The 24933-nt window shown below is 48.9% G+C and overlaps 1 protein-coding gene across 2 annotated transcripts in view; it reads right to left on the bottom strand.

Moving 5' to 3' along the window:
* The window catches only part of LOC142579697 (uncharacterized), a 113840-nt gene that overhangs the window by 55746 nt on the left and 33161 nt on the right, over positions 1–24933 (bottom strand). Inside the window, exons 2-3 of one of the 2 annotated variants that reach the window (XM_075690171.1) lie at positions 15139–15303; positions 209–627 (exon numbers count right to left, since the gene is read on the bottom strand). In XM_075690171.1, coding sequence (XP_075546286.1) covers positions 209–627; positions 15139–15291 — 572 coding nt within the window. In that variant the 5' untranslated portion in view covers positions 15292–15303. Of the gene's footprint in view, positions 1–208; positions 628–15138; positions 15375–24933 lie in introns of those variants that run through there. The other variant, XM_075690170.1, reaches the window with a different exon arrangement.

Here is a 24933-nt window from a genome sequence, read left to right as displayed (position 1 = left end):
GTTCAGTGAAAGTGTCCTGCTGTCTGTATCGCGTTTTTATGTCTTTATCAAGATGTATACATTGTTGTTTCTCCCCGCATACAATAACGCTCTAGGAGCGCTGTACGCACCCAAACAAACAAGTAAATAACCGAAAATATGCGCATCCTACGGCGCGTGCTTCATATCGAGTTGCCGACGCCGATAAAATCAGCCGAGCCACACCGACCTGTTGTTGCGGCCGCTTCCCGCCTGCACTCCGACGTCGCTGGTGGCCACGGTTCTGGGTGTCATGTCTATGTCCAGGTGGATACGCTTCCCGAGCATCAGTATCCTCTGCTCGGCGTCCATCATGAGCATCTGCTGCTTGGACGCCGGCGTGTTCACGGTTACCGGAGTGCTTCCGCGGTTGGGCACGCCGCCCCCTTCTGTCGGAGCCACCAGCCTCGGGTCGGCGAAGCGTATGCCCTCGTGCGAGCCTCCGGGTGAAGCCCCGTTCTCGACGACGTCTTCGTCGGGGTACTCGTCGCCGAACGACGACAGGCCGTCCTCGTCGAAGTTCAAGTCTTCGTCGTAGTTGCCGCGGGTCATGCTGAACTGGATGTCGGTCTGGGTGACACGGTCGCGCTGTTCGTACCTGCTGTCAACCTGCGAGGGTAAAGAACGAAAGTTAGATAACCGAGTATTTTATGCCTACCTTCTTTCTTGGCCACTTGTTTGCCTCATATTTAAATGGAGGCGTGCAGGTATTCATCATAAATAGGCTAGGTATAAGTGGTTTGAAAGAACTTAACGTCCATGATTAAACGTTCGTAATCTGACGGCTAATCTGTCCGTATCCCGGCAGCTCGGAGAACTTCCGGACACGGCCACAAGAGATGACGAGCATGCGCTCCTGCCTTTGGACGCTTCACGACGCCTTCATGCAACGGGCCCCTATACATGCTTAAGGCCCCATACATTTTCATTGACCATACTTGGCGTTGGCGACGTGTGCCCTTACGTAATTGCAATTAGTGTAATAGCGTGGCGGATAGCAGAGGTATTCATTAGAATTTTGGGCTCAAATAATATTATCTTCAACTTCTGTAACTGAAAGTACGGAATTTCCTTCTGCGACGTCTGCCTTCTCTATTTCTTAGAAAAAACAAGTGTGGCCCCCGTGGCGGACTTATTCTTACAAGAACCGCAGTTTCATTTCACACGATTTGCCTTTCATATTTTTTTTTTCATTTGTAGTGACTATAGGATCCTCTTCTAGGTCAAGCATAACTCTCCCGTCCCGTAGTGTTTTTACTAATCGTATTACCACTGTACACCGTGGGCACTGAGCCGTGCTCCTTCACGAGATGCAGTAGATTGCGCCAATCTTTCCGCTTTCCACACGAACCATCTCTCTATGCTAAGCATAAAAGAAAGCGTGAAAGCACTACTGCAATAGACGAGAGCACTTTACGTGCGAAGTTATGATTCGGGAGCGCAACGTGGCATTGCAATCACGTTGTTCTTTTACGCTCAATGCTAGCAATTCTCATGGCAAATAAATACGCAACACAACTCGCCCCATAATGGCGAAAGCGGGATCACGCATATTCGTTCAAGCTCTTTTTTATTTTCTTACTTTATCTACAGCAGCATCGATCGGTGTTTCTGGCGTTATGATCTCACAATAGCGTGACAACATGCACTGTACGCAACACGCATACAATAGGTGTTCTCTCACGCATGCCGTGCGATGGAACGGGAAGCGGACTCTAGTGGACAAAACCACGAATGGCTTGGAACTACTATGGTCACCTACTTTTGGAAGTGTAAAGGTGTCAGATGCGGGCGGAATAAAGAAACACCTCTACATGAAGATTTCAGCACGAGTGAAAGAAGAAAAACTGCAGCCGGGGGGTCAGAATTATTCAGGAGTCCTACAGTACGTCTCCAATAACTTAGAACGCTTTGACCAGCAAACTTTCTGACGTGCTTTTGTATAGAATTGTCACCAATATTGCCGGAACCCAGAGCCGAGACATTCCATGGGACTGCGGTATACTAAAACTCATCGCTGCATGTAGGAATGCTGAGACATTCATTAGCCTGTCACGGACCTTTCGCAAATAGCACTGGCCTATCTTGGATGACTTTCTGTGTGTGGAGTTTCACGACGATTCCTTTTTTCAATGCTTAGCGAATGTACTCACCGTGATTGAGTGGTTGTTGGCTCTCCTTAAAACCAAATGTATTATTACGATAACATCGAGCGATACTCAAGAGACGAGCCGCCGCTAGAACGATGATGAAATTGGTCAGTGCCCTTGGCGCGAGCGAGGGTCAGCCTGGCTGTCTGGCTCCAGTGTAAATAGCCTGTAGCCTCTTTCGTCTGTGCCTTTCCACACGTAACATTCTGGTGGAGGTTAGCCATCCCCGTCCTCGCCACGGAACCATAGACTGAACTCCGAAGTGGTCGGCACATCGAGCTTGTCACCATGCCTCCCAGTGACGAGCCAACCTGTGCAACGGCTTCGGCTTGTCCGACTGCTCCAATCGTCACGGTTGCCCCACATCGCGACCCTGGTTTGTTCTCTGGCCTGGAGCGACAGGATGTTGATGAATGGATCAAGCTCTATGAACACGCCAGTGCGAATAACAGGCGGGACCCTACGATTATGCTCGCCAATGTCATCTTTTACCTCGGTTGCACCCCACGCGTGTGGCACCAAACGCATGACCAGGAGATAACCAGTGCAGACAGTTTCAAAGAAAATCTACGGGAACTGTTCGGCGACCCCATTGGGCGCGAGATTTCCGCGAGAAAGGCTCTTACGTCTCGTGTTCAGTCATCTATACAGAGCCGTACGTTTCATACACCCTCGACGTCTTGGCTCTCTGCCGCAAAGCTGACGATAATATGTCCGAAGCAGATAAAGTAGCACATGTGCTAAATGACATCGCCGATGACGCTTTCAATTTGCTTGCTTCCGGCAATGTCTCGACTGTCGACACCATCATAAAAGAATGCCATCGCCTTGAACAAGCTAAGGACCACCGTATCTCATCACATTACGCGGCTACCCAACACTGCTGCTACGTCGACATGTGAGGGTTGACCGCGTCAGACCACCACATGTGACGACGTCACCCGTATTGTTCGCCGCGAATTCGAGGCCACCTGTTCGCCAGCTTTCTCCACAACGCCTCCCGATCCGCCAGCAACCACCATTGCGATGATTCAGGCCGTCGTCAGACAGGAATTTGAGAAGATTGGTCGGAACTCCGCGTGTTCCACGTCTCAACCCAACATTCCCCAGTTCTCTAGCGGTCCTCCTCGTCCCCGGCAGTAATTTTCTGCCACATATCGCCGCAACCCATCCGAATGGCGTACCCCTGATGACAGGCCGATCTGCTTCCACTGCTGTCGCATCAGCCATATCGCTCGTCACTGCCGCAACCGATGGCCACCACCTCCTCGGGCATACGCCGCCGCTTATTCCCTCACCTTTGGACCTTCTGCTCCCTATAGCACCCGCCATGAACCCATTGCCGCTAATTCTCCTGTTCCGAACCTTCGCTACAGCCACTCGTCCTCCCCTCGACGCCATCAGTTGCATTCGCCCCAACCCCATCGCTTCTCTTCGCCGCCTATGGCCTGCCGGATCCAGCCGGAAAACTAGGCACTGCAGCTTCTGGAGGTGAAGCTGCGTTGTCGACCCTGCCCTGAAATCCTCTGCTCACGTTACTTACAAACCAAAACCTTCTTGACGTTGACATTGACGGCTATCCTGTCACGGCGCTCATCGATACTAGCACATCTTTCTATTATGAGTGCTACTTTCCGACGACGACTCATCGATACACGAGCACATCTTTCTATTATGAGTGCTACCTTCCCACGACGACGACGCGTCGGCACGCGTCGTCCGCGTTGCGGATGGTGGTACTTTGCCTATCATCGGCATGTGTATGGCACGTGTCAGCATCATCGGCCGCCACACTCCAGTCCTCTTCACCGTAATTGCTCATTGCCCCCACCACCTCATACTCAGCCTCGATTTTCTATCCGCGCATCCTGCTCTTATTGACTGCTCTGCCCCTACCCTTCGCCTTGAGTTGCAGATTCTCGCTGAACCTTCTGACGCACCCCACTGCCGCTTACGCCCCACCGTCTTTCTTCGCCTGCCAACCCAGTCAATAGCCTATATTGAACTGCTGTCTTCCCCACCAGTTACTGATGGCGAGTACCTCATCACTCCTCTCCTCGACATTCCACTACAGTATGACGTTACCGTGCCTCACAGTATACTTACTATTACTGCGAACCGCACTCGCATGCCTGTCTTTAACTTTGGATTGGCAAAGCGAATTCTACCGCAGGGTATTTGCCTTGCCACCGTTGAGTGTCTCGGCGACCATCACGTGGCAGCGTTATCGACCGATGGTTCTTGCGAGCTTAGCCAGCCCCTCGCGCCAGCCTCGGGCGCCGATCCCAACATAAAGAAAATGGTTGGGACGGACCTGTCCTCTGCGCAGGCTGAAGATCTTTGCCAATTATTATCGTCCTACCGAGATATTTTTGACTTCGATGATCGCCCTTAGGCCAGACGCTCGCGCTCAAGCATCGGATTCTTACTGGTGATGCTGCGCCTATTCACCCACGACCGTATCGAGTTTCTGCGTCGGAACACCGAGTAATTCAAAGTGAAGTGAACAAAATGCTAGATAAAAACAGCACTGCGCCTTCTTCGAGTCCCTGGGCGTCACCTGTTATGTTGGTTAAGAAGGACGGCCCGTGGCCCTTCTGTGTAGACTACCGTCATCTAAATAACGTTATTAAGAAGGACGTCTACCCGCTCCCACGTATAGACGACGCCCCTGACTGCCTGCACGGTTCCAGCTATTTCTCTTCTATTGATCATCGTTCGGGATACTGGCAGATTGCTATTGACCATATGGACAGAGAAAAAACCGCGTTCATCACACCTGATGGCCTATACCAATTTAAAGTAATGCCGTTTGGATTATGCAACGCCCCTGTCACCTCTGAGCGTATGATGGACTCCTTGCTCCAAGGCATGGCGTAAGAAGTAGCTTAGGTGACTCAGCGGCGCGGGCTGCGCGCTAAGCGGAGGGAAGGCTTGGAGTTCTCCTTTCTCTATGTGACAAGAGAGGGCGCTGGAAACTAGCGCCCGCTGCGTCCAATTCGCGCGCGCCGAAATCACTGACCGGTTGCCGCTGTGTCGTCGCCACGTGTTTTCTGGGCACCGTGTTTTGTCAACGAATTTTTCACTTGCCTGTCAGGTACGTGTAATCCTTCGAACTGTTTCATGAGTCTGCACAATGGGAAAGTGTTTTGTACCGTTTTGCAACAGTGGTTACAAGTCTTGCAAACAAAAGTGCTCGCTTTTCAAGCCACCAAACGAATAAGCAAGACTTGAAGCGTGGAAACGAGCTACACCTCTCAAAGACCGCGTACTCCAAAGGCCGGATCGAGTTTGTGAAAAACATTTCGCATCTCATTTTATCCTGAAGACATGTTCTGCGGAAATTGACGGTCATATCCTGATGTCTGAAACAAGAAGAGCGGGCCTTTCAAAAGACGCTGTGCCGTCAATTTTCGAAGGTGCACCAAGCTACCTCTCCAGGAAGATTAAAAGCCCTCGAAAGCAAGTGAGACGGCCAGGGCTTTCCGCGGCTGCTTCTGTGAGTAACCCGAGCAGTGACAACAGCAGCGTGCCGACGCCAGCGAGCAGCATAGATATTTTTCCAGCAGACACCATGAAAACGTCTTCTGACGATACCACTTGGGGCGCTAAGTCCAGTGAGAATGACTCATCTCATTCATTCTTCGAACGGCTTTTCAGTGCAGTATCTTGCGTTAGCCTACCACAGCCTTCATGGGCAGCACATCTCATTGACGTAGCAGGAGTGAGGGACGTCGTGTTTATTGACGCTGCGGTGGCGCATAGGACAAGCGATGGATCGACGGTACTGTTTAACAGGAAGGCACTCCATATCAAAAGTGACATGACAGTCCAAGTCTACATCTTAGACAAGTTGATAGACTCTACTGCACTGAGGGTAAGTCCCTTCGCCACGTCAAGCCTTGAAGTTGAATCCATGTTGAACGTTATAGACATCACAGATGTGTGCAGGGGAGGGTCAAGTTTAAAGGACTTCCCTGATGTATCCCCTGAATGTGCTTTTGTGGAATCTCAAAAGACCTGGAGACACAACAAATTCCTCTTGGTAAGGCCTCAAGGTGCAATCTGTCGTCTGTGTTCTGGCCTTGCTGACACCCTTAGGATCCACGCTGATCGCCGAGCTGCGCGAGCCAAGCAGGAAATACCTTTCAAGCGTTTCAGATTGCCGGTGGCGCCTGCCCAGCAACAGAAGCTTTCTGCTTTGCGACATGCAAGGTCAGCACTTCAGCGGTCACGAGCATTACAGGCAAAGCGCAACAAGCCGCTATTGGGACAATTGCAAGCGGCGATGCAGCAGCTAAGAGATTTGCAGGAGCAAGAACTCAGTGAGAAGCTGACGGGACTTGATATACCACCACCACAGCTGCTTTTGATACAAGATTGTTTATCAGCGGCTGGGTGCGCATCAAAAACAAGCAGACGGTATACAGACGACTGGATTCTGTTGTGCATTTTGCTGCACATACGAAGCCCGGCCACGTACTCTTTTTTGCGAAACAATGACACATTGCCATTGCCATGCATCACCACAGTGAGAAAATATATAAGCATGGTTGGTCAGAAGTGTGGATTCGATGAAAACTTCTTCAAAGCCTTCAAGATAAAGGTTGCGGCTAAGACCACGTTCCAGCGGAGGGAATCCTGATCCTGGATGAAATTCAAGTAAGGAAAGAAATGGCTGCCAACTCGCAGACAATGACATACACCGGCGTTGTTGATCATGGAGAGCAAAATAATCAAAGTAATGAAATGGCAGATCATGGCCTCGTCTTCGTTTTGCTCCGTTTGGCGAAGCCTACTTAACGGCAGTAGCCGTGTTTGCAACTAAAGGACAAGCTAAGGGGACGCTGCTTTCTCAACTCCTGATCCAGTGCATCGTACACCTGGAAAAAGCCGGAGTGTTCGTCAACGGAGTAGCGTATGATGATGCATCCACCAACCGCGCGATGTGGAAGCATCTCGGCATCACTGGTGCACTGGGTGAAGTCCGTAATTTCTTTGAGCACCCATTGGACAGCTCTAGAAAAGTGTAGGTACTGTCCGACACTCCTCATCTCTTCAAGTGCGTCAGAACAGGCTTCTGGATACAAAAGTTCTGAAAGAAAGACGGAAAACTGATAAGGTGGTCCTGTCACGATGTCCTGTTCGTTGCGGACGGCAACAACAAAGCAGAGCTAAAGGTGTGCCCCAAAATAACATGCAATCACGTAAACCCCTCCAAGATGCTGAGGATGCAGGTAAAGCTTGCCACTCAGATATTTAGCAACTCCGTGACTAAAGGAATTCTTTTCTACGCAAAGAGATGCGCGCCTCGTATAACTAGTGTTGAGCCGACGGTCGAGTTCACGCTCTTTTTTAATGATCTGTTTGACACTTTAAGCCGGTGGTTCACCGCAGAAGGCTTAAAACTGGAATGCAAGGCTTTCTGTGTTCTAGAATCTTCATCCGAATGGCTGGACTCGTGGGAGCAACAGGTCGTGAGCGGTGAAATCCACAAGGACCTTTTTTTGGCGCAGTCAACCGCCGAAGGCCTACGCATGACACTGAAATCTGTGCGCGAACTGTCAATTTACCTGCTGAAGGACTGCGGCTTCAAGTATATATGTACAGCGAAGATGAATCAAGACCCGCTGGAGCGTTTCTTTGGCATAACCCGGCAAGCTGGTGGTCAGAATGAGCACCCAACGTTCCCCACGTTCCTACAGCTGTACCGCATGCTGAGCTTGTATTCTCGGGTAAAGCCGCCAAAGTTTTGGAATTGTGTGGTGCCTGATAAAATCCAAGCCGCCGTTGTGACTTTGGCTGATATCAGAGAGATATACAAGGGGTCAGCAACGCAACGTGCAGGAAAGTTGCATGAATTGAAGCAAAGGCTTGACGGGCTCATCGATGAAGGAAGCTGGGAGTGTGACCACGTTTTCGATATAGACGAGCCTGACGCAGACGCAGCTGTAGTAGACTGCATTGTCTACTAAGTTATAGGGTTCGTGCCAAGAAAAATTCGCAATGGAACAACCTGCTCCATTAGCAAGGATGCTCTTGAGGGAAAAAAAGGTCTCGCAAATGTGTCCGAAGCCGATCTCGTGAACTGCAAAACCAGGGGCTGGCTCACGCATCCCAATATGCATCTCTTTGACTTCTTAAAATACACTGAAGAAAAGTTCGCTAAGTATGCAGGTCACAGGGATGCATACGACAAAACTACTGATGCCGTGCTGGACAATTTCCACTTCACGTTTCCTTGCAGTACGCACAAAGAAGAAATGCTAGCGAAGTTGCTGCATTACTATATATGCCTACGCATGCGTCAGTACTGCAGGCAATTGAAGAACAAGCATGATGCAAAAAAGAGCCACGACTTGCGCAAAATGTCAAAGCTTGTGTAAACACGACCTCTTCAATGAACTGAGCATGAACTTTCTTGTTTTTATGCATTTCATGTGCTTTCATCGAACATATTGTGACTTCTTCTGTTATCGCGTTTTTACTTAAGATTCTAAAATTCAATCAATAACTGAGAAGAAAGAACACGTGCGGGGAATAGCAAACAGATACGACTAAGGCTTTTGAACAAGTGATGCGAAATAAAGTTGATTAAAATATTACATGCGTCATTAAAAAACGTTGTGTCTGTATCGCCACGTGATTGCGCAAGCCCGCGCGATCGCACCAGTAGCTGTTCCAAAGTCCTATAACATCATGTTAATACCACCGTATTGCTCAGGCCTTACGTCGTTCAGGCAATATATATTCATATGCAGCCTCCACCAAAACTGAACCACAAGCCGGCAATCATTCCTCTGCCTGTTTCGTTTCATACTGCATGTGAACTGCAATTTGGGGGATCACGTTGATGCCATTGTATTGCTGAGGCCTCGGCTTACGTTATTAAGAAAAAGTAAGTTATATGCAATCTCCAGTGAAACAACACGCCGGTACCCATTCCTCCGCCTGGTTTGTTTCATACTGCACGTGGATTGCAATTTGGGTATGAGACTTTGTCGGCACCGTGCAACCCATTATTAACATTGTTCAAATGCCCAGACCTAACAGTAAGTACAAACTGTTCGAAAGTCGTTGAAAGCGCTGTGTTGAAACGGAAAATTTCAATGCCTTGAGCAAAATGCTTCTAACACCATGAGCGGGGTGCAGTGACAGGGCGTGCGAAAAGCAAAGCCAAAAGGGCGTCAGTTTCCCGCGCCATCTATCGGCGCTCCCTAAAAGTAGAGCTTTACCGCGGGGCGCCCAGTGACGGCGTCTTCTCATCTAAGCTACTTCTTACACCGTGCTCCAAGGTTTCAAATGATCCACATGCCTCTGCTACCTCGACGACGTCATCGTCTTCTCGCCAACGTTCAACACTCACCTTGAGCGTCTAACAACCATACTTGATGTATTTCGAAAGGCGAAGCTGCAATTTAACTCGTCCAAATGTCGTTTTGGCTTGTGAACTTTGCCAACGACGCAAGAAGCCTTCCCAGCTCCCCGCTGTTAACCTGCAGCCGCTCGACATACCTGCCGAGCCTTACCATCGTGTCGGTTTAGACTTTCTCGACCAATTTCCAGAATCTACATCAGGAAACAAGTGAATTACAGTCGCGGCGGACTACGCGACCCGCTACGCCGTAACCCGCGGTCTTCCGACCAGTTGCGCAACTGATGTTGCGGACTTCCTCCGACATGATATCATTCTGATGCATGGTGCTCCGCGTCAATTGGTAACAGACTGGCCGTACGTATTTGGCCAAAGTCATTGACGACATCATGCGTGCCTGCTCAATACAGCATAAATTTACCACCTCCTACCACCTCCAAACGAACGACCTCACTGAGCGTTTGAACCGCACTCTTACAGGCATGCTATCCAAATATGCTTCAAACGACCACCGTGACTGGGACCGGGCTCTACCTTACATTACCTTTGCGTACAACTCTTCCCGTCTCGAAACTACTGGCTTTTCCCCGTTTTATCTCTTATATGGCCGAGAACCGACGTTACCACTGGATACTGTGCTTCCGTGCGCCACAGCTTCAACTAGCGATTATGCCCGTGATGCAATCGCCCATGCTGACCATGCTCGCCAACTTGAGCGCTCTCGTCTACAAGTGTCTCAAGACAAACAGAAGCAACGCTACGACCTCCATCACCATGATGTCCATTTTGTGACCGGCACCCTCGTGTTGCTTTGGTCACTGTCGCGTAAAGTTGGCCCTTGTCAAAAACTGCTTTCCTGTTACACAGGCCCATATTGTATCCTATGAAATCGTTCTAGCCATGCCCACTGCGTCCTCCGCTGTGACAGCCAGTGACATTGTTCCCGTCACCCGACTCAAGCCCTACAATTCTCCACGCGCCTTGGATATTTAACAGCATCGTGATGGCGCTTTTGCCGCCGGGGGGTAGTATTGCGATATCATCGAGCGATACTCAAGATACGAGCCGCCGCTAGAACGACGATGAAGTAGGTCGGTGCTCTTGGCGCGAGCGATGGTCGGCTGTCTGTCTGGCTCCAGTGTAAATAGCCTGTAAATAGCCTCTTTCGTCTGTGTCTTTCCACACGTAACAGTATATTCGTCAAATAAAGCTCAGTCTGTCGTGGGGTGCTCGTCTCCTTTGTTCATTCTAAACACCATCTGTCTTGCGATTCAAAGCATTCTGCATTATAAGCGACCAACTGTAGCTCCAACCAGGTGGCGCGGTACGTCGTAATGTTATGTACATGTAATGTAATGTAATGTAATGTAATGTAATGTAGTGTTATGTAATGTACATCGTAATAGCAGTTATGGCTTCTCTGAAGTATTGAAAAACTGGTGGCGAAGTCGTGCGTAAGCGGAAGTAGGTTAATATCCGAAACAGCTTTAAGTGTTGTCTCTTATCGACGTTGCACCTCGGAGGTGCCGCATTAAGATGGCAAGTCTGGCCGTACGGTCGTATTCGTTACAGCGACATCAATATAGCTGTTCAAGTTAGCATGGATTTCACGGGACATGGAGAGGATTTGGAACATTGTATAGCCGTTAGTACTGTAATGCTTCAAGAATGCATTCTCTGTACACGAATGCTATAGCTCTGGCTTTGTGCATTTGAACAACGCTTGAAAGACAATGGAACAGTCGTGCCAATGGTTTTGCATTGCTCTCGACAATGCTGTCGCCTACATTCAACAATCTACAATCGTCTAATAGTGCTCAGTAAATTTGTTTCGGTACTGTCAATGCCATTATTCTACAGCATATTGACGCGTATATTCTACTTAGTAGACAACGACGATGGGGGCAATAACGGACTCCGTCTATTCCTTATGCGCCATCGCATAAGGAATACCATACCGTACCATACCATACCATACCATACCATACCATACCATACCATACCTAGTGGGTGGCTGAGATTCTAGAGAGGACGAAGAAGACGTGCCTCGGTTCTACTTGTTTTTGAACAGGTTGTCCTGCTGTTCTTGAACGTCTCCCTGTCTTCAGTCCGCGTTGTACCGCGACACTGGTGGAGGTGCTGGGTACTGAGTTCGCCTGATGCTCCGGAGTCCTTCTGGGAGTCGTTCATCAAGCCCGGAGGCATTGTCACCAGTTACGATATCCGTGCATCGCTTTAGTCGCCGACTTCTAGGCCTTGCCCCGGGGTTTTCCCCTCTTCAAGCACCTCTCTTTTGCAGCAGCACACATCTCGTAATTGCCGAAACCAGCTCACCGCAAGCACCCCTAAGCAGCTGGTTTCCCAGTCCACAACAGGTAACCGTTCTGCATCCACTAGTTCCCGATCGCTATCGCGGTGCAGTCTTCGAAGACATTGGAGACTGGCTTGACAAGTACGAATGCGTCGCACAGATTAACCAGTGGACTGAGCAGCAAAAGCTTTCCCATTTCTATTTCGCCCTTGACGGACAGTGGCCGTACTTGGTACGAGAACCGTGAAGCTAGCCTGACGACGTGGAATGACTTTCGGCAGAAGATCATGGATACGTTTGCAAGTGCCGACCGACGCGACCGCGCCCAGCAGATGATGGAGCTACGGGTGCAACAAACGAATGAGTCGGCCATAACGTTCGCCGAGGACATGGCCCGCCTCTTTCGTAGAGCCGACCCGAACATGACCGAAGATAGGAAGTTGCGCTACTTCATGCGAGGTGTAAAAGAGCAGTTGCTCGCGGGGCTTGTGCGGAATCCACCAGTCACCGTCGCTGACTTTATCAAAGAGGCTACGGCTATTGAGCGGGCCCTTCATCAACGGTGCAGGCAGTACGATCGACTGTCCACCAGGGACTGCCGAGTATCAGAATTCCTTGCGTGACTTGATCGGAGAGCTTGTCAGAGAGGAAGTGGAAAAGAGTCTGACACCGACGTTGGATATACCTGTAGAATCAATCGCCAAAGTGGTGCGCGACGAAATCAGGCAGATGGTTCCGGCAGCCGATTTTCAAGATCACCAGCGTCCCATGACTTACGCCGCCGCTGTCCGATGTCCACCACCCGTCACAACCACACCGCCGTACCACCAGCCTCCAACAGCCGCTCCTTGGTCACCGCCGCAAGAGGATGCTTCGAGACGCGCACCCCGTTATACCACTGTAGTCACACCAGCAGCCAGCACACCAGCAAAAGGAAGGATACTATCCACTTGCTGTCGCGGCGCGCTAGGGTGACGTTAAAGTCGACGATTGGTGGTTACACTGTTGTGTTTTGTTATACTTTTCAAGCCTCCAATGGGAGCGAAGGAGCGCCGCCATGCCACATTTTATGTATGGCCATGAAGGTCATGCCTCATAACATGGTCGATAAGATGATAACACTCCGAGCGACCACCATGACTGATAACATCACACGAAAGGAATTAGGCAACTATGTATATATATATATATATATATATATATATATATATATATATATATATATATATATATATATATATATATATATATATGCGAAAAAACACCCGTGTGCTTAGATTTAGGTGCACGTTAAAGAACCCCAGCTGGTCAAAATTTCCGGAGTCCTCCACTACGGCGTGCCTCATAATCAGAAAGTGGTTTAGGCACGTAAAACCCCATATATATATATATATATATATATGTTCTACACTGCTCTTGCCCACTGATCCCTGACGTTTCGACACGCATCGTCATAGCCTAGTGTTTTTGCAACAGCGGTCATCGTTCCGGCGCATTGTTTTTGTCAACAGCTAGGAGACATCTTTTCCAGATCCTAGCCATAGACAGTTTCACTGTAAAAAGAAAAAGTAAGAATAATAGTCTTATCGGCCGAATACACTTGTAGTAAAGATTCGCGTACTAACTAAATAACGAGCACGGTATCGCGCGTGCTCAGGCAAACATGCTCACATCTTAGGCGATGACCGCGGAAACTCGTTTTCAAAGTAAGTTTCAAAGTGATGAAGCGCGGCGGCAGCAGCGAGCAAATTGACCTTCGTGCCGCCTCTCGCCTCAACGCGAACTAAGCGTCGAAAGCACACCGCATACGAAGCTAACAGCACTCGGCGCACTTTGTCCACATCGCAGATCGCTTTGAAGATATGGCACCCGCGCGGCCTCGCTGTACGCAGCAGCCGCCGGAGTAGAACGCCCTTCCCCCCGGTGCCGCACACGCGACGGAACACGACGCGCTTTCTCCTCGCTTTCGTCATTCGAGCGCGCGCCATATTGAGCCGCGATCGTCGGGTCACCCTCGCAAGTTTCACTCGCACAAACAGCATACGGTGCGCGGCGACGATGTTGTCGGGCTTGGACTTCATGCGGAACATCACGGCGACGGTGACTACAGAAAAGCGCCTGGAGTGTCCGTATAATTCCTGTCGCAATAACAATTCTTTAACATTTCTCCGGTGCTGGGCGAAATCGTAGCCGCGTCTTATATATTCAGACACGCGCCACGCGAGGTCTTTGCAGCGGCGCCAGTAGATGCGCAGCATGTACAGAGTGGGAAGCGCGAGAAAGGAGCCTGGCTGCTGCCGTGTTAGCTGCTGGCTGGTCTCATACACGACGCCGTCCGGCGGTCGCATTATACGGTGGGTCGTTGCATTGCTTCAATGCTAATCGCATTAACGTCGACAGTCATCCTGAGATGACTTCCGCCAGAATTTTTCTCGAACTCGGCCTGTTTCAGTACAAGAAAGGCTATCGCAACTTGGCATAGATTAAGTCGACGCTCGTTGGAACGCAAAGTTGACCTTCTTACCTGCAAATAATTCACTAGAACCAAATACAGTGTAAACATCCATGATGTCAAGTCAAGTTAGCGGGGTAACTTCTAGTAGACGTCCACACCATCTTTAGTTTTATTGTGATAGCAATTATACGGACGCTCGAGGCGCATTCATGTCAACGGCGACGCCGCTGTCTGGCTCTCGGGCTATCGACGGCACATGCGCGACCTGTAGACCGAAGGTTACAAGGTCTTCAGAGGCGGGTCGTCGGTCTCGACGTATACCACGCCTGCAACGCCATCGGCGACGCGCTCCTCGTCACACCAGAGTTGCGAGACGCCAGAGACAGCTGCCAGTGCGCAGTTACCTGCGCCCCCAGCAACAATTGCCTTGCGGGCTGCGTCGCGCCAACGTGTCGCACCCGCGTGTTGTTAGAACACCGTCCGAGGAATTCGAGAGCAATGCTAAGTCATGCGATCGCTGCCAATGATTCGCCCTTCAGGCGATACTGCACGTTTTTTTCTTCTTTATTTTATTGGGGGGGGGGGGGGGGGAGGGTGGTCCTATACCGCCTACCACGCCTTGCTACTCATGGGGTCGCTTTCAGATTCGCGGATAGTTGCAGTAATTTACTATAATAGCCTAGCACAATATTCCTCTTTAGTAGCCGTTTAACAGCCAACATGTGCTGTTGAACACATCGCATCATCAACGACTGGCAGCACTGACGAAGTACACATGCCCGCCCAATAACGATTTCTCGTCGCCGTCAGTGCAAACAATGCAACTCACCTGCACCTGGGCGTCTACCAGTCGCTCAGCGACTGCCGTTGGAGTGGAGCGCTTGGACGCGTCCTGTGACCAGCGCACCTGGGCGCCGAAACCTCGCTTGGACTGCGACGAAGGATCGGCGGCGGCGTGCACTTTGCTCACCCCGCAGCCCATCGTGCGCAACACCTGAAACACAAACAGGCACACCTCGTTATGCACGCCTCGTTTCTCGGTGGAAGCCGTTTGCATTGCGTCAAGTATGCATGCCCGTGCAACGAACGCTGTAGGATGGCTGAGCCGTGCCGTCCCGTGCCGCAACGCGTGCCGTGTATCGCGATCATCCATTGTTTCGAGCTGAAAAGCATGCGCTCGATGTCCCGTCGTTAATTATGTGCAGCGCAGTGGATGCGCTGCGCGTAACAAGCGTACCACTAAATCACACGCGGCAGCCCCATGCCCCCTTTCTTCTTGTCAAAATCCCTATTCGTGCCGCCATTTACATGACTAGTGGAGGAAAAGAAGAAAAAATTGCTGACACTCTTTATCTAGCGTTGGTTTTTGGGGCTTCAAATATGACCATTGCTGCTTAGAATTTAATAAAATATAAAAGCGCTACAACTGAGACTGATTTTAGAAGTGCGATAAAAGTGTTTCTATAAAAATTGTGTTTGGTATGGGGTCTCTCCTCGCTGGTTTGCCATGAAGGAGAAATTGCACAATAAAGCATTAATAGACCATGTGAACTGTCCCCCATAATTAGGCAGCGCTGGTTGCGCCCAGACGTAGTGCAGTGCGCAGAACCCCCCAAGCAGACTGTGGGCGCATCGGTATACTGGGCGCAGCGGGTGATGCATTTTGTTTGCGCCTTTAAAAGCCATATCGAGTATTTCACCATTCGATTTCCTGCACCCTTCTCCTATCGCCCCTGTGCACCATCACAGCCTTATGATATAAAAAATTCCATCAAATCCAACTAATTGGAATCTATATAAAGGGAAGCTTTGTATGAGTGCATAAAGCGCCGAAACAGTGCACGCACGCACCCACGCGCGCGCGCATACACACACACTCACGCATGCACGCACGCACAAAAGCGCGGGCACGCAGAAATTATACCGAGCCTTTTGTTAAGCGGAGTTGCTGACTACCAGCAAGCGCGACGGACGCCTTGAAAGCATCATGGTTTCAGAGGCAGCACACACGTATGCGTACGTGTGTGCTGCCTTTGTGCTGCCGACGAACGCCTTTTCCGTAGTGCTAAACTGAGCAGAACAGACTGCGCATGGGAAAAATATTACGCTGCTGAGAAGGCGTATTTGGTCGCAGTAAAAAACGCTAAACGTTCCTTTTATCACATACAGATAACATACTTACAGATAGCCCGACTAAATTCTGGCAGCTTTTAAACCCCCAATCTTCGCGCGTTGTTACCCTGACTGACGATTATGGACGTGTTAGTTCGGACGTTGAGTGCGCTAGCACATTTAATTCTGCCTTCGCATCTGTATTCCCTAAAGAACAAGAACCACCACCCCTCACGACAGCCAGTGACCCCACAACTGCATTGCTAGCTATTACGTTCTCAGAAACAGGTATATCCCTTCTTATAGATAAGTTAAAGCTTTCTTCATCTACCGGCATTGATGAAATCAACACAAATGTCTTGACACTCGCCATAGGTCTGCCAAGTTTTTATGCTTGCTGTTCTCGCAGTCCATTTCTACAGGTATCATACCCCACGACTGGAAAGTGGGGAACGTCGTCGCAGTTCACAAGTCGGGTAAAAAAGATTCATCACTTACCTACCACCCCATATCACTAACCAGCATACCCAGCAAGCTCATGGAACACTATTTACTCTTTAACAATGCAGTTTCTGGACTCAAATAATTTAATTCATCACAGCATGGATTTCGTAAAGAATACTCCTGTCAAACTCAACTAGCCATTTTCGTTCATGACCTGCATGCAAACCTTGACGCTAACCTCCAAACTGACGTAATCTTCCTCTACTTTGCTAAGGCATTTGACAAGGTACCCCATAACCGCCTATTTCTGAAACCTTCCGGCCTAAACTTCCATTGTGACATACTAGCATGGATAAAAGGATTCTTGACTCACCGCTCCCACTCAGTAGTCATTAATAAACAAATGTCTAACCGATTAGCAGTTTCCTCAAGGGTACCCCAAGGATCCGTCCTAAGGCCTCTTTTGTTTTTAAGTTATATTAACTAACTACCTCAGAAATTCGATCGCCCTATTCAAATGTTTGCCGACGATTGCGTTATTTACAAAACAGTTACTGACACCTTTAACAAGCAATCCCTATAGGATAACCTAAGTCTGGTACAAAACTGGTGCAACGACTGGCTGATGACGCTTAATATCATCCTCATCATCATCAGCCTGGTTACTCCCACTGCAGGGAAAGGCCTCTCCCATACTTCTCAACTAACCCGGTCATGTACTAATTGTGGCCATATTGTGCCTGCAAACTTCTTAATCTCATCCGCCCACCTAACTTTCTGCCGCCCTCTGCTACGCTTCCCTTCCCTTAGAATCCAGTCCGTAGCCCTTAATGACCATCGGTTATCTTCCCTCCTCATTACATGTCCTGCGCATGCCCATTTCTTTTTCTTCATTTCAACTAAGATATCAAGAAAAAGAAATGGGCATGGGCAGGACAGAGGTGCAGCGGTGGCGTAGATGTAGAGCACCCGCCTCGCGTGCAAGATGATCGTGGTTCGAATCCCGGTGAAGCGCAATCTTCCACAGGATTAAAAAAAAATCCACGTGCTGATAAAATTGCACAAACAGGCCTGGAGTGTGGCTTGATCCTGGTGACCGGTAATGCACTCGCTCACCAGAGCAGGGGTGAGCAGAGCAATCACTCAATATAAACAAATGCAAATATATATTTCTTTCACCGAAACAGTAATCCTCTCCTGTTTCCCTACACTACCTCTAACGTTCCTATCGACCCTGTCCAATGATATAAATATCTCGGTGTTCATCTTAGTCATGATCTTACGTGGAATAGCCATATCGCGAACATTATTTCATCTGCTAACAAAACGCTTGGCTCCTTAAAGTGTCATCTCCACTCTGCCCCCTCCCCCAAGCATGTTAAGCTACTCGCATACAAATCACCAGTTCGATCAAAATTAGAATACGCATCGCCCATCTGGTCTCCGAAACGAGTCTATCTTGCTAATTCACTTGAACCAGGGCAACTAGATTCATTAATTCCTCGTACTCTTTTGATATCAGCATATCATCTCTGAAATCGCAGTCCAACCTACCTGCTCTTGCGCTTCGTCGCCACATTGCTAGTTTATTGCTTAATTCATAAATTCTTTTATTCTGAGCTATCACAGGAACCCTACATCTGCACTCCCCCACCACGCTTCTCTCTTCGCACCGGACATAAGCAGCAGGAATCTCGACCACACACACGCACAACTTCTTCTTCATCGTTCTTTCCCCGGTCTGCTAGCGACTGGAACGGCCTCCCCAAGAACTTGCCGCCATCACATGCCCATCTATGTTCCTTAACCAAATTACGCGTACGCTTGCATCACGATAATCATTTCTGTTTGTATAACTCGTTTAAATTTTTTCTGTATTCTGTTGTTAATCTATATGTGTCCCACCCCTTATGTAATACCCTCACACGAGGGTCTTTAAGGAAATAAAGTGAAGTGATGTGAAGTGCGTAGTGCAACTCGAATCCATTCCATCTGCAACAAGCATTTTATTCATCATTGCCGTGCAGCCACGGATGCGTGAAGGTGAGCTTTCTGGTTCTTTCATTTTTGTCCCCCGCACGGCCGGCGCCGCCGCGGATGCGCGGAGGCGAGCGCCGTTTGGTTGTGTTTCAAGGAACCGAACGGCGCGCGTGCTCCGCTGTGATTGACTGGCCTATTCGGCAAGGGAACAGCCAGTCCGAGTAGTTCACAGTTACGAAAGCCGGCGATGTCCGCAAAGAAAAGTTTTCCTTTTAATACTATGCGAGATACGTTTACCGCATTTCAGATTTCAAAGCAAAGCTTTCTGTGGCCGCCTAGAGCCCGGCGCGGCTTCAGATGTACGGAAGGAGATTCGTTGCGTTACCGAAAGTGAAGGTGGGTGTCTCAGAGGATGCGTTAGAGTTGAAGATGATGCAGTGTAGAAAGCTACCAAATTCACTCTTCTAATAGTACGCTCCTCTTAGAAACGCAGGAACACACCGCGCGCTCTTCGTTCTTGTCCCGTCGAGCGTGAACGAACTGAGCTGCAGTACGGTCATAGCATGTGTGCGCGCCTCAGTGCCATCTGATACCACGTGACCAGTCAAAGAAGTTTCGATGACGTGATAGGCTCCTCTTTCACGTCCGAAGCCACGCTGCACTTGCGTTTTGAACTGTTCCTACAAAAAGACAATTTAATTAATCATTTGTTGTGTTTTAAGACTCCACGGCGTTATTACTTGGTCGACAGCTATCCAACAATTCAATTTAAAGAGGGCAAAAAGTTCCTGTCAGTACTCCTTCAGTACTTCTCAACATGCACCTCGGCTCATGTATACTGCTGCCTGAAAGTCCCGCAAGACGTCCAATCAGCAATCCAAGTCACATTTCATGAGGTCGTGTGAACTTGTGTTTACATTTGAGGACAAGGTGTAAGCTATGCCAGAAATTGGCAATGAAAGACAATTGTACATATCATATGTAGAGAGACAAAGAGACGAAAGAAAATCGAAAGGCAGGCAGGTTTACAAGAGGAGGCATCACGTGTAACTTTTCGCAGCATTATCTGAAACGATTCAATAAAGCTTCGCTTAACCCAGACTTCGGAAAGTGGGTTGAATCTGCCATATTTTATTTTTATGCTCTTAGGCTGAATTCAAAGAGCGTTTTTCCTTGTAGCAAGTATACGTCAACAGCGCACAGTTCCTTTGATAATGTAAACTTTTCTAACATTTCTATACATACTTTCCTAATGATTAGGTAGGCACAAAGCGGCAAAGTATCACCATCTCGAGGGTTTGCATGATGGTGAGTGCGTGACACACGCAGACGGGACTGAGTTGTGGTGGTGCCCGGCATAAAATCCTGACATAGTAAAAGCTCCCTGTATATCGTGGTCACGCACGCACCTTTACTTACCTCGAAGTGTTCAAAATAGACATCTTGTATTTCAATTTAATATTAACTATCATATAGTGTGTGAAATCATTAAACTGAAAGTATTAACACATTTACATTGTTTGTTTTGTTAGTTGACTGTTTTCGCCATCACTTAAAGGCGACGGCATCCTTTCAATTCTTCACGCCGCTATATTTTTGTTTTGACGGGTATTTCTCTACTGCGTTCCCAGTCGCAGCCTCAAAACTAAACACGCAGTTCCTGCTTTTAAAGATAGCTTCGCCGCAATACACGTCTGTTATGCAATGAAGTTTACCAAGCGGCGAAAGGTGCCATTGTGAAGGCACATAGCACGTGTTCCTCAGGACGAGTCGATGAGGAAATTTCTCCACGCCAATGTGACAGGCCTACCCCAGTCGTAGCAGCAAGCACGACATCCTGCATGTCTCTTGACACTACATTGCACTCGAGAAGCTTACTTAAACCAACTAGCCCAACAATCAGTAATTCCATTCAGCAACACTCCGCTGCCGTCCGCGACAATGAGATACAGACGCGTTTTTATTTATTAACACTTTTGTGGGACATTTGTGACTGGTTCGTACTCCTCATATTCCGCTGTCTCCTTCAGCTGCTTGTTTTATTTGCCTGAACACTTACGCGTGAGTACATCGTACGACATGTCTTGTCGTGCCCGCTACATTGCGCATCGCAAGCGCGCTGACGCGAAGTGCTCATCATAGCGTGCGTGCGTGTGTTCTTATTTGCGCATTTCTTTGTGTCATTTCTGCTTTTCATTACGCATTGAAACGTCTTCCGTGATTGCGTAGTGGCTATGGTGTTGGGCTGCTAAGCACGAGGTCGTGGGTTCGATTTCCGATCACGGCGGCCGCATTTGGATGGGGGCGAAATGCGAAAAACCCGTGCACTTACATTTAAGTGCACGTTAAGGAACCCCAGGTGGCATAAATTTCCAGAGTCCCCTACTACGGCGTGTCTCATAATCAGGTCGGGATTTGGGCGCGTAAAACTCCATAATTTTTTTTTTACGCAATGACATAAGGTGTAAAATCTAGCGATGCAAGTTACTGTCCAATATCAGCAAATAAACCAGGTCAAATCGTCACAGCGAGGTATGCTACGCAACTCAAAAACCGCAGGTCGGAGGAGTAGCCGTTACAGCCATACACGGCTAACCAAGAAACGAAGGAGAGATTTGAATTGGAGTCAAAATATATTGAAAGCGTAAATCATGTGTTTGGTTTGCCTGCGGCGCCTCCACGCGCGTTAGCAGACGCGCACTCACATACGCAGCTCCTCCTCGAGCATTCCTTAATTTCTTACCTCAGCGAACTAAATAAGCACGAAAAAAAAAACTTGACTGAAACGAAAGGTGGCAGATAGTGTGACTCTCAGTCCTTCAGCCGTCCTAAAAAAATCCGAGCGCACCGATTCGGCCTGTCTGCCACCGCGGCCTGCCAGCCGCGGGATGGGTCTACGCCTCCGCCCGCAACGACAGGCAGCCAATTAAGCGCTCCAAGAGACGACAGATCCGAGATGCCAATCACCGGGAGTCGATCGGCAGCCACGTCAGGACACGACACCGACTGATGCATCGATCGGCGTATAACAACAACTGAGGGGGTGCCCACCTTCTCTCCTCCGATTTGATTTTTTTTCTTTGGCACACAGCGGTCGGTTGTCGGGAGATCGAAGCCGACCCCGTCGACCGCGGGTCGGCGTGTCTTCCTGGCGCTGCTGCGGCCTTCCCTTTCTGTGTTACCGGGGGACAGACGTGACCGGGATGGATACGCTCCATCGCGCCGCTTGGCCGCGCTTGCATGGCACTACCCCCGCTCCCTCCTCCCCCACTTCGAACGATACGCCCTCGGTGCCTTTCGCAGTACGCCTCTGCCCGTGTATCGTCGCCGGTCCACAATAACAGCCGGTCCGTATGACGCGCCCGAGCACTGGCTTTCCCATTCCTTCTTTCTCCCCTTTTTGTTTCTTTCCCTATCGTTCCCTCTCCCTTTCTCTGCCCGGCTCGCTGAATTAACCTGATACGCGACAGCCTGCTACAACATGTCGTATGGCCAAACACTGCCGCTCTAGTTTCGCGTAGTTCTCGGAACCGCGTCCATCCCGTAGGAGAACCAAAGACGTGTAAAGTCCGTTGCTCAAATGTTTAGGTTTGAAATCGTGGTGCGAAATAAGGGTGCCTTTCCATCTCCCTGATGGATGCGTGCACTTAGTCCTCAGTGGCGTTCGCCTTAAGGGAATATGTGCCAGGCTTCACAGAATCACGCTGCGCCCGATGAAATGAGAGGTGGGTTTAGCTTATTACGACTTGCACACATTCTGTAGTGCTATAACGCCAACAACGCCACGGAATCGTCCGATACGATATGGGGGTATGTTAATACGAGTTCAACCAATAGATTATCGTTGTTTTGAATCTTCCCGAAGAAAGTCTTCCTGCACGTAATACAGCGGTAAACACCTTTTTCTTTAAAACTCACAAGCATTACAGGAACAAAACCCGAGGGAACCCATCTCACGATGAACGTCGCCGCAAATGCGACTAGGATTGGAGCAAAGTAGAGACACACCGTACTGCCAACGCCGAAAGATGTGCGCAACCGGGATTCTCTCTCGCACTTCTCGCTGCACACGCTGCACACGCTGCTCCGTCTAGCGGTGCCGCCGTAAAGTTCGCGCGTTGCGTGGATTTAGTTCCTCTGAGCATCGGAGAAATTCAAAGAATCATTTTTGTCGTCCTAGAGTGGCACATATCCAGTGCACATAACTCGTTATCCAGAGAGACAGAAACCTTTTTATTGGAACGCAGAGAATTCTGCCGGTGTGTGTAAAGTCACCTACATGCATCTCTGCATGGAGGAGTAGATGAAGGATTGGAAGGCCCTAAGAGAGAAACGGTGGAAGAAAAAAAAGATGCGAAAAAGATGGACTTGATATTTGCATAAGTCCACTATGTTGCTTTCCAAAGGAAGCCTATGCGAAAATTAAGTTTGGTCATTCAAATGTGTGTGTACATAATTTTGTAAAGCTTGCGAAGCAATCCAATATCCCGAAAAAAAGCAAAACAACTAGCTTAAAACATGCCGCTGCTTAGAAGGACAAGGCATAGGGCCTAATGTGCTTCTTAGCATTGTGGTGCCTGACTACTTTTGCCCATTTCGTCTTCATAAATATCCTTTCATTTATACAGGCTGGACATTCTAACATGATATGCTCTACTTCACAATATGGAAGCTCAAGGACCTTCTGCAGTCTCAATTTGTGTTCCGGTTCATAGGTCTGCCGTATGGATATAGTGTGCTGCGTGCCACTTAACTTTTGGTACCTGCCGAACCTATCTTCAAGGCAGTCCGACTAAAACTTTCCTAGCAGATCATATTTGAAACCAAGCTCCTCAAGGCAGTAGTTTGCCAACTGAGCCAGAGCGCTAGATGTGTGGCGCAATACGTTACGGGTTTCATGAGTGAAGTGACCAGTGTCGTGCTTGAGGTTTTTCCAGTAGTCGAACCAAGTGACTGCTTTGTTCCAGAACTCGACTTGGCTGAAACACGCGGTGTTTACGGGTTCTTTGGAGTCGTCTCGAAGACGCCTTCCTTTATCTGGCAATATGGCGTTCACTATCCATCGATATAGTGCTGATGAAATAAGCCGGGCTTTTTCCGTGCTGTAGTTCTGCATTTGCGTTGTTGAGTGCTGCGACTGCAAAACTGTTAAAAACCGTGCGAAAAGTTTCACGTTTTGTCTTTTCTACGTTTGAAGATTTTAGTGCTTTCAAAGACAATGGCGCGGGAAGTCTTGCAAGCTCATTACTTTCTTTCTCGTGAAGCTCTAGCAGTATGTAGAATGGAGCTGTTGGTACACGTGGCTCGTCAGGTACTTCATCGATGTCAGAGGAAAATATACACTTTTCAATCTTGCGCTGGTTCAACCAATTGTTCCTTATGCACTTCAGTGCGTCGACAGAACCCAGAATAGAAAAACGACCCGTCGTGGTTGCTCATTGGCTATGGTGTTGGGCTGCTGAGCACATGGTCGCGGGATCGAATCCCGGCCACGGCAGCCGCATTTCGATAGGGGCGAAATGCGAAATCATCCGTGTACTTAATTTAGGTGCACGTTAAAGAACCCCAGGTGGTCGAAATTTCTGGAGTCCTCCACCACGGCGTGCCTCATAATCAGAAAGTGGTTTTGGCACGTAAACCCCCATAATGTAATAGAAAAAGGATGGTTTTGAGTGGTCTGATGGATGCTTGTACACAGCATGAACGTACGGTGTCTGTGAATAAAAATGGCATTGCCTTCCTTTTAATAGAGTTTTCTGAAACAACTGAGATGACTCGAAATCCTGTAACCTCCAAGTAGTTAATGAGCTGACGAACAAATCGATGTAGCAGCTTTGCGCCTATTTGAGCGACTGGAAGGATAGGCACTATGTCTTTGTTTGATGACAGGAGGTTCTGAATCATAAACGCATATGCAGTCTTCGTCGCACTTTGACTGTTGGCATCCATTCCCACTAAACCTCCACCTTGTAGTCAATGTACGGCTCAAGGTGAATTTCCTACATAGCGAGTGTCACAGCCTTCTCGTTTTCATTCATTGCTGGTGCTAGTCTCTTCGTTTAGGACAGAAATGAAGCATCTTGCTGTC

Source organism: Dermacentor variabilis, chromosome 4, assembly GCF_050947875.1.
Source record: "Dermacentor variabilis isolate Ectoservices chromosome 4, ASM5094787v1, whole genome shotgun sequence".
NCBI lineage: Eukaryota > Metazoa > Arthropoda > Arachnida > Ixodida > Ixodidae > Dermacentor > Dermacentor variabilis.
Note: the sequence above shows the minus strand (reverse complement) of the source record. Positions and strands in the feature narration are given on the sequence as shown.